The 16441-nt window shown below is 36.0% G+C and overlaps 1 protein-coding gene across 1 annotated transcript in view; it reads left to right on the top strand.

The window, feature by feature from the left end:
- Nucleotides 1-16441, top strand: part of Gabrg3 (gamma-aminobutyric acid type A receptor subunit gamma3) — a 609972-nt gene that overhangs the window by 345921 nt on the left and 247610 nt on the right. The window contains exon 5 of the mRNA XM_046428836.2: nucleotides 991-1073. Within this exon, the coding sequence (XP_046284792.2) occupies nucleotides 991-1073 (83 nt within the window). The remainder of the gene's footprint in view (nucleotides 1-990; nucleotides 1074-16441) is intronic.

Below are 16441 nucleotides of genomic sequence, written 5' to 3'. Positions count from 1 at the left end.
GGGGACTACGACTTCTCTCCTACCTCTGACCCATGCTCCATGTCCTCCCTGTTAAGTCCATACCGCAATAAGTTCCTCATGTACCCTTTCCTTACATCCCTTAATTTCCCCCCTCTCACACACACATCCAGTGTCATGAGCTTTCAATTACAGGTGCTTGTGGCCCTGAGAAGAAATCAGTGACTCCTAGTATTGAACAAGTGCCTGTAGCACAAATGACATAGACAAATATCAAAATAAGCAGAAGATAAGAGAATATTAAAGTTTCTGAGAAATAATAATTTTGCAGACAGGGAACAATAGCAACAACAAAAAATGTCACAATAGTGAGGTCTGCTGATGAAATACATTGATAAAGCTAGAGTTTGAAACAGGTGTTTCATCAATTTTAAAGAAATACCAATGAGACGCTGGAATGAAATAGAGCCTCAGTGAATCTTTATGGAGATATGTCTGGTCTTGGGATCCTGTACAGAAACTCTGTCACACAGGGTGTCGCTCTGGAAAGATGCAGTATGCTACTTAGTACAACCATCACCTTCCTCACGAAGTAGGGGATTGCCCAAGTAGGTAATCCCTCCACAAGTGGATTGATTTGGCATAATAGCTATTTAGTCAAATATACCAGTTTCAAACGGAGGAGGGATTTCATTCAAACAGATTGAAAACGACAACTTATAAAACAACAGTTGGGGTTTTTTTCTCCTCCCTGACTTGGCTTGTATTTGTAGACACAGTTGGAATGTTACTAACTGGAATTCTCTGTTTCTGATTAAAAGCCAAACAAAATAACACAATACAAAGACAACAACAGGGCTTCACTGGGTGAAGAGTACAATTGCCCAGAGTGAGTTGCATGTGTTGGACCCTGCATCATGGAACTTCTCTCCCTCTCCATGCATCCTGGTGCCTCAGCCACCCCATGGGCCTTACCCAGGGCCTTGGCTGTGTTGTTTCTGACCCCAAGAGTGATGCTTGGCTCTTCTACAGGCTCACCATCAATGCAGAGTGCCAGCTGCAGCTGCACAACTTCCCCATGGATGAGCACTCCTGCCCTCTGATCTTCTCCAGCTGTGAGTACCCTGGTGGGGCATAAGTGCTGTGTAGGGAGTGACTGGTCTGGTACTGGTTTCTGGCAAGCAGTCATGCAACTGGTAACAGTGTCACTGTCCAACGAGAGAAAACTGATGATGGTTTTTGGTGTCAGCCACCTTTTTTTATTCCAGATGTTCTTAGACAGGATTTATGTTACAAAATAGATAAATTTGATAAAGTGATGAGCAACTTACCATTCACCATAAAATTGAAGTGTTCAGAAACTAATGACCGGTGGACTTACCAAAGATTTATGCTGATGAGATGTGCATATTATTTGAAGTATATGAATTTTTTGCAATATTTTTAGGCTTAATATTTTAAGGCAAGGTGAATTGTTTTCTAAATAGGAAGAAAAATGTCTTTTAAATCTATTTGTATTTGTCTCATTGTACTACTGTAAGGAACATTTTTATAGTGTCATACATTTCATTTGTGATTCATATCATAGCTAACAAGCAATCACTTAAAAATTCTTTAAGACGGCATCTAATACTACAGACAAGAGTACATATAAAGGAAATATCAAATTTATTTGCTTACTCACAAAGCTTTTAAGTAAAGGTTAATATGGAAATATATTTGCTGAATTTATGATGGTTCACTTTAAATATATTAATCACTAGTACTTATGTATGACTCACAGGAATTTAATTAACTTTATTCAATTTCTTTAAAATTGCATATGGAGCCTGACAAACAAATCTGATGAAATCTCAGGCAGACATTGTATGAAACAAAAGATGAATGCACTTTATAATTCCTTTTAGGTTCAGAAAAAGACAAAAAGGAAAGGTAAATTTTAGTAATCTTCTAGACTGGGTTAAAATATTTTTCTGTAAATATTCACTTAATTAGTTGAAACTAAACTTATTATTTGTTGATAACACAAACAGTTCATGCCTACCCAGTGGATGTGAATGCTTATAATATCTGGTAACCTTGCCTGCAAATCCTTTTGGGAAAGTTCTCTATTTATTTACTCTAAAAGTTACAGAATCCTCTAAATCAATGTGTTGTGAGTCACTTTGGTATGACACACATACACATATCGATATAATGTTTATGAGTGATTTGTCCAATTCATAATTTATCAGCTAACCCAAGTTGGTCTGTTGATTCTTCCAGTGAACTGATATGGTCTTAACTCATTTATTGAGTTTGTAATTTTAGTGGTTATTTTCTAATTATTAGACATTAGTTTTGCATCTTCTATGCAATTTTGGCCCTGGTTTCTTCACCAGATTTTGAATAATGACTATTTAAATTTTCAAAACATATCAATATGTTTTGGGGTAGGTTTTGCACAATTTATTTAGTTATTTGTTAATTCGAGTTCATGTTTTCTGGGACTTTTTCTATGTGTTTCTTTGAGTCTTGTATGTAAAGATATTTTTTTAAAAGATGGTTTGCTCTGCTTCTCTCTGGTATCACTATCATTTTAATTTTTATTCAAACTTATAAAACTAAAGAACACTGCTAATAATTGGATTCACTACCCAGAATGTGATGCTGCTAATTCACTACTATTTGGTATGAAATTTATGTTGGTGCTTTCCTTTTTAAAATCCCTATTATTAGGATGTAATCTTCATGCAATAAAAACAACCTATTTCCAGTAAAGTTCACATATCTATGAGAATTTCACATATCTATGTAAATACCAGTACACAGAGATAATAGAACATTCCCATTAGTTCAGATAGTTTTTTTTTATGTGTCTGTGTGTGTGTGTGTGTGCGCGCGCGCGCTGAGACTTGAACCCAGTAGGACCTTGTGCATGCTAAGCACATGTTCTACCACTGAACTGCATCCCCAAACCCTCTTTTGCATCTTTGCAAACAATTCCCCCACCCCTGGCTCACGGCATTGCTGATCTGGTGTCTACTGCTACAGATTAATGGTGTTTATACTAGAATTTTGTATTTTATGTCTGGCTTCTTTCACTCAGCATAATATCTTTGAGATTCAAACATATTGGTACATGTATCAATAATTTATTTTCTATCACTGTAAATTAAAATTTAAGCCTGAGTACCTGGGCCATATAGATGGTATGAACTCTAGCTACCTAAATGTCTTCATGATTTCAGGCTTGTAGTTATAAATTCTTTGCACAGAAATTCATTTTTTTTCTCTTACATGTTTTCCACAAAGATGGACAGGGACTCTTCTTTTAGGGAGAGTTTTTCCAGATTCCTCCAGCTGAGGTTTCTTCACTTCCACAGTCCAGCAGCCATTAATGGGTTCTCTGCCCAGCATGGCTTCTCTGCTGGGGCCCAACTGTGTTGCTTGCTCACTTGGGGCTGAGGTCCAGACCAGCAGAGACTGTCAGGTTCCTGAGTGCTCCAGTATAGTCCTGCTCCTTGGGGTCTGATGGTTTCCTTTACTCCCTCAAGTTTTCAAAATGTGCCTAAAAAATTTACAAGCCCTTTCAAGAGTTTCATTCCAAGAGGAGATTTTCCACACATGCAGTTTACAATACTGCCAGAAAGAAAAGTATTTATATGGATTGTTTTAAAAAAACGTTTTATAAAAATGAAATAATTTAAATTCTTAAAGGTAACTTACATAAACAACCACTCAGGGAAACACCATTCTAAAAGCTTAACTCTAACAATGTCTTTCTAGAAAGCATACAGCACTAGGAAGAAGTCTGTCATGGTAGGAAAAATGATTTGCAAGACCATCCACATGTATTTTCACGTCTCTGATATCATGTGGTGGTAGAGCATGATCAGATTTGGGTATCAGGGATTGAATTCAAAGGCACTCGGCCACTGAGCTATATCCCCAGACCTATTTTGTATTTTATCTTGAGACATAATCTCATTGAGTTGATTAGCACCTCACTTTTGCTGGGGCTGGTTCTGAATGGTCCTCCTGCCTCAGCCTCCTGAACACGGGATTATAGGCATGTGCCACTGTGCCTGGCTTCAAAGACCTTTTTACATGTGGACAAGTAAAAGCAACTATGTCTGAAAAATCAGGGCACTGAATGACTAGATTGATGTTTGACAACCAGATAAAAATAAATTTAAAATGACAAAACTGGATATGGACTACTATGTACCATTAGAATGGCCAAAATCTGAACAATGACAAGTTCAAAAATAAGTGAAGAAGTAGAACAACAGAAACTCTCATTCATTGGTTTTTGGAATACAGAATGGTCCAGCTATTCTGGAAGACAGTTGGATAGTTTCTTACAGAATTAAATATACTTTTGCCATATGACTCAGAATTTGCACTCCTTGATATTTATCCAAGTAAATTAAAAAACATATTTCCACACAAAAGCCTGTGTACACGTATTTATAGTAAGCTTATTCATAATTACCCAAATTCAGAAGTAGATATCCTTCAATAGGTGAGTGGATAAACAATCTGGCTCATTCAAACAGTGAAATACTATTCAATGCCAGAAAAAAATATATCAAGCCATGAGAGACACTGAGGAAACTTAAATGCATATTTCTAAGTGAAAGAAGCCAATCTGAAAAGGCTAGATACTGTATAATTTCAACTATGTGACATTTGGGGAAAAGGCAAAACTGTGGAGACAGGGAAAAGATCAGTGGTTGTCAGGGGCTGGAGAATGAGGGACGAGTAGATGGAGCACAAAAGATATTTAGAGCTGTGAATGTATTCTGTGTGACACTATAATACTAAATTTATGACATTGTGCACTTATCCAAATGGACAACACCAAGAGTGAATCCTAATGTTAACATGGGCCTTGGTTGATCATGATGTGTCAATAGGTTCATTGATTATAACTAATACACCACTCTGGTGCAGCTATTAATTGTCAAGGAGGCTCTGAAGGGAGAGAGGGAAAGAAGTATATGGGAGCTCTGCACTTTTTGCTTAATTTTTCAGCAAACCTAAAACAGCTGTTTTAAAAAGTCTAATAAAAACAATAACAATTGGAGGTAGAGAAGGAATTTATTCCAATTATAAATGAAAAGGCCCCAAATAAAAAATAACTGGGAATCTCAAAATGTAAAGCTCTGCTTTAAAGAATAAATTTACTGAACTAATTTACATGTGTGGCATTAATTCATGTATATATTATTCACTTTTTATAAATGAGAATAACACTTTTTTAAAGGAAAATGTGCTTTGATGATTTGGAGTTATGGAGGATAGTTTTATCTATGACATTTCAGTACCTAACTTATTTCTACATTATAAATGTATATTATGAGGAAAACCCTCATCATAACACTGATGAGCAATTGGAAATGAAGTGGTGTTTGTTAACACTTGCTTTGAATTATTATTATAGTACTTTTCAGTTATTTGCAATCAGGAGCTAATTTTTTTTTCTATTTAAAAATTGAACAGCAGCAAATCTGAACAATTGTTTACATTTCCTGTCATAAATAAAAGCTAGGAAAATTCCTTAAAATGTATAGTAAATTTAATGAGATCATTAATATGATAGTAAAGTCTTTCTACTTATTAAACTACTTTATTATTAAACAACTTCTTAATTCAATTAAAAGACTCAGGACTGTACCTCCTTTTGGTGCCAATGTTTTTTGGTGGTAAATTCCCTAATATAAATTTTGTTTCTTTAGTAGTCTATCTGACTGGCACAAGCAAAACCTCTCAAATGATGACAATTCTATAAAATTTTCCAATATATTCACAGAGATTGGGTAATTTCATCTGATATATAGCATGTTTGGGTTTATTGTTACTATTGCTATTTTATTATTTTGATACTGAGGGTAAACCTAGGGTCTTGGGTATGCTAAAGACACAATCTACCACTAAGCTACACCCTCAGCCCTGGGCTTATTGTTTAATAATTGGGTTTATATATATTTTAAAGTAGTTGAGATTTGGGAAATATTTTAATAAATTAAAAACTTATTGTATTTTCTGTAGTTATTGAGTTTCAGAATCACAATTACAAAACTCCTAATATATACTGAAAGAGATCTTGGGCTGGGGATATAGCTCAGTCGGTAGAGTGTTTGCTTAAGGCCTTGGGTTCAATCCCAATTGAGAGAGAGAGAGAGAGAGAGAGAGAGAGAGAGAGAGAGAGAGAGAGATATCTTGTTATAAGTTTATTTCAATTGATTAAAATTATTGAAAATAATTTTTAAATTGCTTATGTCCTTGGATATTTATCCAAAAGTACTAAAATTAGGATACTATAGTGATACATACATATCAATTTTTATAGCAGTGCAATTCATAATAGCCAAGTTATGGAACTAGTCTAGATGTCTGTCAATAGAAGAATGTATAAAGAATATGTGGTATATACACACAATGGAGTCCTTTATTCAGTCATAAAGAAGAATGAAGTTATATAATCTGCTGGTAAAAAATGGAAATGGAGATCATCATGCCAAGTGAAATAGTGAGACTCAAAAATTCAAGGATTGAATGTTCTCTTTCATATGGGAAAGTGAGGATGGGAGAGAAAGAGAAAAGGGAAATTTTTTAAAAAGTGGGTACTGGGATGTGGCTTAAGTGGTAGCATTCTCGCCTAGCATGTGTGAGGCACTGGGTTCGATTCTCAGCACCACATAAAAATACAAAATAAAGATATTTAAAAAATGATCTCAATAAAATAGAAGGAAGGCCAATAGAGTAAAGGAAAGGGATTGAGAGGAGGCATGGGGAAGTACTGGGGAATTAAATCTATCAAGTTACTCTATGTCTGTGTACAAATGTACCACAATTAATCCTGCTTATATGCATATATATATATAGTTACAATGCACTAATGAAAATTAAAAAAAATAATAAAAGAGTTATCAGTAGAAATGGAGCAAGCAGATCATTGGGAGAGAGGAGGATAATGTAAGGGAAGGTCCTGGGGAATGATATTGATCAATTATGTGCACATTTGAATAAGGCAAAATGAATTTAATTATTAGGGATAATTATAATGCACCAATAAAAAATTTAAAATAAAATATATATGACTGAATTAAACTTTATTCTGATATTGAATCCTGGGAGAGAAATATCTGGAGTTGAACTTGGCTATATTCTGTATGCTGAGTGTGGTCATAAGACTTATGCCTTAACGAATATTCAGTTGAAGATGTCATTGGTGGTTCTATTGCTTCCCTATGACTGTTGCAACAAATGACCACATACCTAGTGGCTTAAAACAACACAAATTTACCATCTCACATTTTGGTAGTTCAGAAATCTGAAATGGGCATCAGGCATGGTGTTGACAGGGTGGCATTCCTTCCTAGACGCTCCAGGGAGAATCTACTTCCCCAAGCTCCTAGGGGCTGGCCATATTCCTAATCCTGTGTCCACTCTTTGTTCTGAAAACAGCTGGTTGCTTTTCTATGATCCTTGTTTTGTAATCAGTCTCTCTGATCACAGATAGGAAAGGTTTCCTCTTCTCACCTGTTCACTTCTTTGAATAGACTGGACACATCCACAGGAAGGATGATCTCCCCAGTTGAAATGTCCAACTTCATAGTATCTGCAGAGTCCTTTCTGCCACGTCAGGTGACATTATCAGGCTCTAGAGACCGGGCTGTGAGTTTCTGTGGGTGTCATAAGTGTTCTAAGGCCCAGGGACCTGCTGACAGATGTATCACACACAGTCCTCAAGTTGTGGGGAGAATCTACATGACAGAACAAGCTCAAAAATGATCTCCCAGTGAATTAGGACTAACTTTATTGTGCATCTTGTATCTTAATATGTTTTATAGAAGAGATTAAATAAAAAGACAAAATATATATCTTGTATTTTAATTCTTCATTTCTCTAGTTATTTTGAAGATAATTTATTTCATTGTTGGTTTTCTTTTGGTTAAAAATCAGCATTATGAAGTAAACATTTCTCTCTGAAAATATATATTAACATGAACTTTATTAAATTCATAATTTTACTTCCAGAAGATGTATGACCTTTGGAGAATTAGTGTTAATCTAATTTGTTATAGCCACAGTGTGCAAATGTTCCTGGATTTACAATATATTTATGTCCTTATAAACCCACAATAAGTTTAATATATCCTCAGTCATAAATGTGTTGAATACAACTAACCTACTCAATATCCTAGCTCAGTAACATTGGTCACTCATTCTCTTGATGGTGTGGCTGACTGGAAGCTAGACTCTCCACTACTGCTTGGCAGATACCAGATAGTATGATACAGACTGTCACTAGCATGGGAAAAGAACAAAACTAAAACTTTGACGTTTTCTTTTGGATACATATTGCTATAACGCCATTATAAAGTAGAAAAATTTTAAGTCAAATCATCATAATAAGTACGCTCAATATACCTTTAAGTAAACAATGCAAGATACATAGATAGCATCTGTGTCTAAATCAATGACAAAACGTTAGGAATGCCAGTTATGCAACCCTATGCTGTTGTGTTTTTCAAAAATAGGGATCACTTCACATGCATATTCAACTTTTTGTAAACTAAAGTAGGTATTGTGGACCCTGAAACAATATTTTTCTGTCACTTTGAAATTTAGAAAATTGTATGTGTGAAACTAGCATTCACAGGTGATTTCTCAAATTAAATTAAGGCCTAGAATAAAACCTCAAATAAAATCCCATTCCTTCAATTAATATTTTAACAGCAAAAAAAAAATGGTACCCCACTTTCTGCTGTTTATTTTGTAATGTTAAATCTTGTAAGACAGATTATACTGATGTCTGGTCTTGCTTCTGTTGGAATGTCTTGCACCGTATCATTGGAACACTACATTTTGAGAAATATGCTAATTCTAGGTTGCTCTTATCATACAACAAATAAAGTAGTAATTAATTCAGTTGGTTATATGTTGGAAAAAATAACCTTGAACTTATACAAATATGTATTCCAAATGGATAGAAGCCTTAAATTTAAAAGTAAAAAACCATAAAACCACAACAAATTATAAAAAATATATAGGAGAAAATCGTTGATGTAAAACTAATGAAGGATTTTAGATTTGATATCAAAAGCATGATGCATTTAAAAAATGGTTTGTGACTTTGTCAAAGTTGAAAAATTATAGTCTAAAAGATTGGAAAGGCAAGTTACATCCTAGGAGAAAATACTTACAAACCCCATATCTGAAAAAGGGCTTTAATCTATATTATGTAAATAACTCTAAAAACTAATCAGTAAAGAATTTCATTTCTCTTCATGACTGAAAAATATTCTATCATTTGCAATTTCATATTTTATTTATCCATTATTATTTGGTGGGCACTTGAAATATTTCTACCTTTTGACTATCATGAAGAAAGCTGCGATGAACATTGTACTAGAATCTGCTTGAGACCTTGCTTTCAATTCTTAAGAACATGTGCCTAGGAGTAGTATTGCTGAATCATATTGTAACTCTCTACTTAATTCATTGAGGAACTGACAGTTTTTCTTAGCAGCTGTTCAGTTTTGTGTTCCCACCAGCCATGCAGAGATTCCAATTTCTTTACAATTTCACCAACACTTGATAACAGCCATCCTAGTGGGTAAGAAGTTGCATCTCATTGGTTTAAATTTCATTTCCTTAATGACTAATGATGTTTGAGCACATGTGACAACATTCTATGACTTTGACAATATCGTGCTGAGTGAAATGAGCATGACTAAGAATAAAGAACAAATTCTAATAACCTGAAGTAACTAGAAGAGGAAATTCATATATACAGAGAAAGCAGAATAGTAGTATCTAGGGATTGGAGAATAGAATAAGTTACTATTTAACAAGTAAAGATTCTGATTAGGATAATGAAACAGTCTAGAAATATATTTTGGTGAGGGTTGTCAGCATTGTAAATGTACTTAATATTTCTGAATTGTACACTTAAAATGGTTAAAATGGTAATTCTTGCACCATGCATTTTTATCACAATTGAGAAAAATGTAAAACAAAACTACACAAAATATAAACAGTCCAGGTAGAAATAGGTAAAAGATATAAACAGACATAAACAGTCATTTCACCAAATGTGACATACAGATGGTAAATGCATACTAACATCATTAATTATTAGTAAATGCAAATCAAAACCATGCATTATCACTACACCCTTATTAGAAATGGCTAACATTAAAGACAGTGGTGATACCAAATACCAGTAAGGATGTAGAAAAATTGGGTGTTGTTGGTTAGGATGTAAAATAACACAGTCACTGTAGAAAAACGTTTCGCATTTTCTTTTCTTTTTTTTTTTAGAAGTGGTGATTAAATCCAGGTCCTCACACTCTACCACTGAGCTACATCCCCAGCCCTGAAAGTTTCTTTCAATACTAAAAATATACTTTTTATATGACCTAGTGATTGCATAATTAGACATTCATCCTAGAGAAAGAAATGATTTATTGACACAAAAATTTGCCCATTAATATTCATAGAGCTTTCTTCTTAAGAGCCAAAATCTGGAAACAACCCTCATGTCTCTCAGTAGATGACTTGGTAAGCAAGTTGTTGTTATATCATTAACAAGAAATACTATGCTGCAACACATTATTGATCCATGAAACGATTTGATTGTACTGCCACAGAATTGAACTGAATGAAAATCTCAAAAGGTTATGTTATATATGATCCTAGTTATGTAAAGTTATTGAAATAAACAAGAAGTGAAAGCTAAGGTGGAATTGTTAACTGTATTGAAAGAAGACTTAAATAAATGGAAAGGTATTTTGTGTTAATGAACTGAAATACTTAATCTTATTGGGATGGTAATGCTACCCCAAATTGATCTATAGATTCAGTACAGTCCAAATACAAACCCCTACTGGCTTTTTTTTTTCCTTCCAGAAATTGACAAAGCAATCCTAAAAATTACATGGAAATTCAAAAACTCCAGAATAGTCAAAATAATCTTACATAAAGAACAATAGATTTAGATGCCTCACACATTTGACTTCAAAACTTACTATATAAGTAGATCAGTGTGGTAAGATATTGCCCAAATGACAGATTTATGGATCAGTGGAATAAAATTGAGAGTCCTAAAAGCAAAAACAAAAACAAAACAACTCATATTTATGGTCATTTAATGTTTGCCAAAATAATTCTGAAAGAAAGTATAGCTTTTCCAACAAACAGTGCTGAGGCAATTTGATGTAATTAAGCAAGAGGAATCAAGTTGGAACTGCATTCTCACCCCATAGGCAACATGTAATGGCTAAACTATACGTAACTTTTTAAAGAAAATAAATATAAATCTTTGTAACCTTGGATTAGTCTATGGTTTCTTAGATATGACACCAGAAGTACAAACAGCACAATAAAAAAAAGTAGATAAACTGGATGTTATCAAATTGAAAACTTTCATGCTTCAATGGAAACCATCAAAAGAATGAAAAGACAACCCCCAGAGTAGAGAAAATATTTCCAGGTCACATATCTGGTATCTCATTCAGCAGAGCAGCTGTGTGCTCAGTGAGAAATGGCAGCTGATGGTTAACATCATCTATATGCCACTTTCTATAACATTTCTATAAAGGAAGGAGATATTGTTTTGCCAGGAATTTGTTTATCTTTTCAATAACAGTTAATATACCCATATATATGACTGGCACATGTATGTCGTTTTTCTCACAAGTGTATAATAAGAAAGATGAGCACAAGCTTGGAAGTAGTAAATGGCAGCCAATGTTCAATCTAAGGGTCCAGAAGACAGGAAAGAACAGTGGGGACTGTGGCCAGCCATTACTGTGTGAGGCAGCTGCCTCTCAATGCTGGCCAACTCCAGGTTTGAAAGGATACAATGAAGATTTTGCCAGGTATTTTTGTTTTTCAAAAGAACCTGAGAACAGGCGTGTGGACCAATGGTACAGAATAGAGGACACAGAAACCAATCCACAAAACTACAACTATCTTATATTTGATAAAGGGGCTAAAAGCATGCAATGGAGGAAGGATAGCATCTTCAACAAATGGTGCTGGGAAAACTGGAAATCCATATGCAACAAAATGAAACTGAATCCCTTTCTCTCGCCATGCACAAAAGTGAATTCAAAATGGATCAAGGAACTTGATATCAAATCAGAGACGCGCCGTCTGATAGAAGAAAAAGTTGGCTACGATCTACAGTCAGTGGGGTCGGGCTCCAAATTCCTCAATAGGACACCCATAGCACAAAAGTTAATAACTAGAATCAACAAATGGGACTTACTCAAACTAAGAAGTTTTTTCTCAGCAAAAGAAACAATAAGAGAGGTAAATAGGGAGCCTACATCCTGGGAACAAATCTTTACTCCTCACACTTCAGATAGAGCCCTAATATCCAGAGTATACAAAGAACTCAAAAAATTAGACAATAAGAGAACAAACAACCCAATCAACAAATGGGCCAAGGACCTGAACAGACACTTCACAGAGGAGGACATACAGTCAATCAACAAGTACATGAAAAAATGCTCAACATCTCTAGCTGTCAGAGAAATGCAAATCAAAACCACCCTAAGATACCATCTCACTCCAGTAAGATTGGCAGCCATTAGGAAGTCAAACAACAACAAGTGCTGGCGAGGATGTGGGGAAAAGGGTACACTTGTACATTGCTGGTGGGACTGCAGATTGGTGCAGCCAATTTGGAAAGCAGTATGGAGAGTTCTTGGAAAGCTGGGAATGGAGCCACCATTTGACCCAGCTATTCCCCTTCTTGGTCTATTCCCTAAAGACCTAAAAAGAGCATGCTACAGGGACACTGCTACATCGATGTTCATAGCAGCACAGTTCACAATAGCAAGACTGTGGAACCAACCTAGATGCCCTTCAATAGACGAATGGATAAAAAAAATGTGGCATTTATACACAATGGAGTATTACTCTGCATTAAAAAATGACAAAATCATAGAATTTACAGGGAAATGGATGGCATTAGAGCAGATTATGCTAAGTGAAGCTAGCCAATCCCTAAAAAACAAATGCCAAATGTCTTCTTTGATATAAGGAAAGTAACTAAGAACAGAGTAGGGACGAAGAACAGGAGAAGAAGATTAACATTTAACAGGGATGAGAGGTGGGAGGGAAAGGGAGAGAGAAGGTAAATTGCACGGTAATGGAAGGAGACCCTCAGGGTTATACAGTGGAGGGGGTAGAGAGAGAGGAGGGGAGGGGAGGGGAGAGGTGGGGAGGGGGGAGGGTGGATGATGGGAAAGGCAGCGGAGCACAACAGACACTAGTATGGCAATTTGTAAATCAATGGATGTGTAACTGATGTGAATCTGCAATCTGTGTATGGGGTGAAGGTGGGAGTTCATAACCCACTAGAATCAAAGTGTGGAATATGATATGTCAAGAAATTTGTAATGTTTTGAACAACCCACAATAAAAAATTAAAAAAAAAAAAAAAAAGAACCTGAGATTCTGAACTTTTATAGGGAGGCTTCCAGTAATATTTTAAAGTTGACAACAAATTTGCATAACTAGAACATTTGGAGGTTAATACTACTGGGCAAATAAAATAGATCCATGGGCCAGATTCCATCGCTGCCTCTCTATTAGTCTTCCTCTGTTTACTTTCCTTTCAAAACATAACAGACATTTTTCCCTTATCCCCTGAGTGGCATCATGTTCCCTTCATTTCTAAAAGTTTCCATGTCCAGATTCACACTTTTTATTCTTTTACAATCTCTCTTAGATCTGTGCTGTCCAATATAAATTTAATGCAAGTCACAGATTTAATTTTAGATTTCCTAGGAATCACATTTTGAAAAAGTAAAAAGAAACAGGAGGTATCTATTTTACCACTCCATTTTATTTAATATGATCTGCCCCAAACATTACCATTCTAATTTGAAATAAATATGAAAAAATTGAGCTACTTTAAATAGATTAATATGAAATATTTTAATCCTAAGTCTTGAACACCTAAGTATTTATCCTATTAGTTTGCAATATATAACACAAATCCATATACCTGCCCATTTTCAGGGTTGCTCAAGGACATGGTATTGTCTGTGCAGGCTCTCTTTGAGGTCAGCCACTCTGAAAATGAATGTGATTTTATTACTAACAGCACATTTCCATTTGGAGTAGCCACGTTTGAATTGCTCAGTAACCTATCTGAGTTCATGATCAGCAAAATGCCAGAAATCATAGTCTGTGACTCTCCCATAGGTTGTTGAGCAAACAGTACACCTTTAAAACTATTTCATTCCATATTAGTAATGTTCTGAGTTCCCCTTTCCCAGTTTTTTGACTCCTCTTTATTTCCAACCCTTTTCTTGATGCATGCTCTGCATCTTTACTCTCTCAGTTCTAAATTTGAAATCCAGCCATGAGATCAGTCTTGACTCACAAATCTATGCTAATGTGCATTTATGTGCATATGTATAATCTGAATCTCTCACACCAAAAGAAGTCTCAGGCTTCAGAGAGCTACAAATCACCCAGATGCCTTTGCTAAGCCCTTGTCTGCACATTCATTGTTCAGAACACATGATAACAGAGTCAAGGAAGATACGTTCATGTGCACCAACATTTATAGTGTTCTCTTTATCATGAAAATTGACATAATTTACTGACTATAATAGTCAGATAATAAATACAGATATTCCTTAGTAACCTCAGGAGATTGAGCCCAAGAGTGCCCCTCTCAGGAGACCATAATCTGCAGATGCTTAAATGTCGTATAAATTAGTGTGTATTTGCATATGGCTTGTGCATATCCTGCATTTTAAAAATTACATCCAGTTTAGTTATAATACCTAATCAATGCCCACACATCACTTAATTCACATAGATTCAACATAGAAATCAGCCCATGGAAAATTCAAGTTTTCCTTTTTTGGAACTTTCAGAGATTTTTGATTTCTAAGGATTTTAAAATCATGGTTGGTTGAATCTATAGATGTAGAACCTGTGGATACATCCCCTATAGATTCGTAAGTCTGTCATTCAGCACTAAATATGAAATAGGGGATTCTTAACAATAAGAGATACAAGTCATTATTATTATTTCTCTGATCCCTGGGAAGAGTTTGCCACTAATCCACACACCTACTCTGCTGGACTTTAGCATCATGGAGTCAGATCTGCAGGTTGCCCTTGTAGAGGGACACTCTGAGAATGAGCCCTGTTGTCAGGAAAGGTAAACAGGTGTCAGTATCACCTGTTGCTTTTGATACTTCTGACCAGAAATGTTACTCAGTCAACACAATTCATGTGAACATGCCAGCATGCTGCAATTGACCAGGGGTATTGTAGAAAGTTGGGTTGCTGCTTGTTTCCCCTTCAGTGTTGCATGCCAAGCATCCTCTTCACCTTTCCTTTTGGATGATGAGATGCTAGACCAAAGACAATGGAAAATAATTGAAGATGATCAAGCTTCCCCACTGTGGCAGATCTTTGGCTCAAGGTTAAGTTGATTGCTCCTGAATTTGATTCAGATACTGGCTCTTCACATTCCTGTCTCCTCATGGCCATAGGGACTGTGAAGACATTGATTTGGGAAAAGATTTTTTAAGGCATCCCAGGAGGGTGGTGGTTCAAATTAGGTGCCCAGCGCCTACAAGGAGGCACCATCTGTGTTTCATGGTCAGTTTTGTTCCCCTGAGGCCAGGAAGCAGGTTGGACAGGACAGGAAGCTTACATTTAGCTTGATCGCTCTCAGGCTCCAGCAACATTAGATTCCCTGTGCAGAGATACAAACGAACCAGCTAAGGTTTATTTTTAGGAGATGCTAATATCTCCTTTCTTCCTGTGTGCACAGCATGCAGAGAACAGCCAAATAAAAAACTCTTCTAAACCCTTGTTGATCGGACCTGGAGAGAGAACTAAGAATTCCTGATTCATCCAAATGCTTCATAACTGATGTGTCTTTATTCAACCAAGCCAACTAAAAAACCTCCTTTGTTCCCTGCCTGTTGCACAAGTACATAAATGAGGTGGGCTGTTTGCCAGGTGGAGCTACCCAGCAGGTGGGGCTTCCCTCCCCTGCCTTTTGTCCTGTAAGGAAAGGAAGATAGTGCTCCTTGAAAGTCCTTTCTCCCTGTTGGAAGTGTTAGTCACCAAAGGGCAAATGCTGTGAGATGCCAGCAGCATCCCTGTGTTCTCTGAAACAAATGTTCAGGTGTGAGACTTCCAAAAGGAAACCTGTCTTCCAAGAAGAGGGGAGTTCCCGCCATCCCAAAGTCAACCAGACATGTGGGCTGCAAAGTTCCAATTGCTCAAGTGTCTTCTTGTGTCCACATGCTTTGGAAGCAGCAGGAGGCAGCTTTTCATCATTTATGAGAGACATGGTGGTGTCCCACAGCCATGACCTGTGAGTGACAATCAAGATGGTGACCCGGGAACCAAATTTCCCTTTAGGAACCACAGCAGACAGACTTGTGCTTTGAATGAAATGGACTTTTGCCATATTTTCTCTTTGCCTATCAATCTT

The sequence above is a fragment of the Marmota monax genome, unplaced genomic scaffold (assembly GCF_021218885.2).
Source record: "Marmota monax isolate L192 unplaced genomic scaffold, Marmota_monax_Labrador192_F-V1.1 WCK01_AAM20220418_F8-fsc00179, whole genome shotgun sequence".
NCBI lineage: Eukaryota > Metazoa > Chordata > Mammalia > Rodentia > Sciuridae > Marmota > Marmota monax.
The sequence above is the reverse complement of the archived record's forward strand: the minus strand, read 5'-3'. Positions and strand labels throughout refer to the sequence as shown.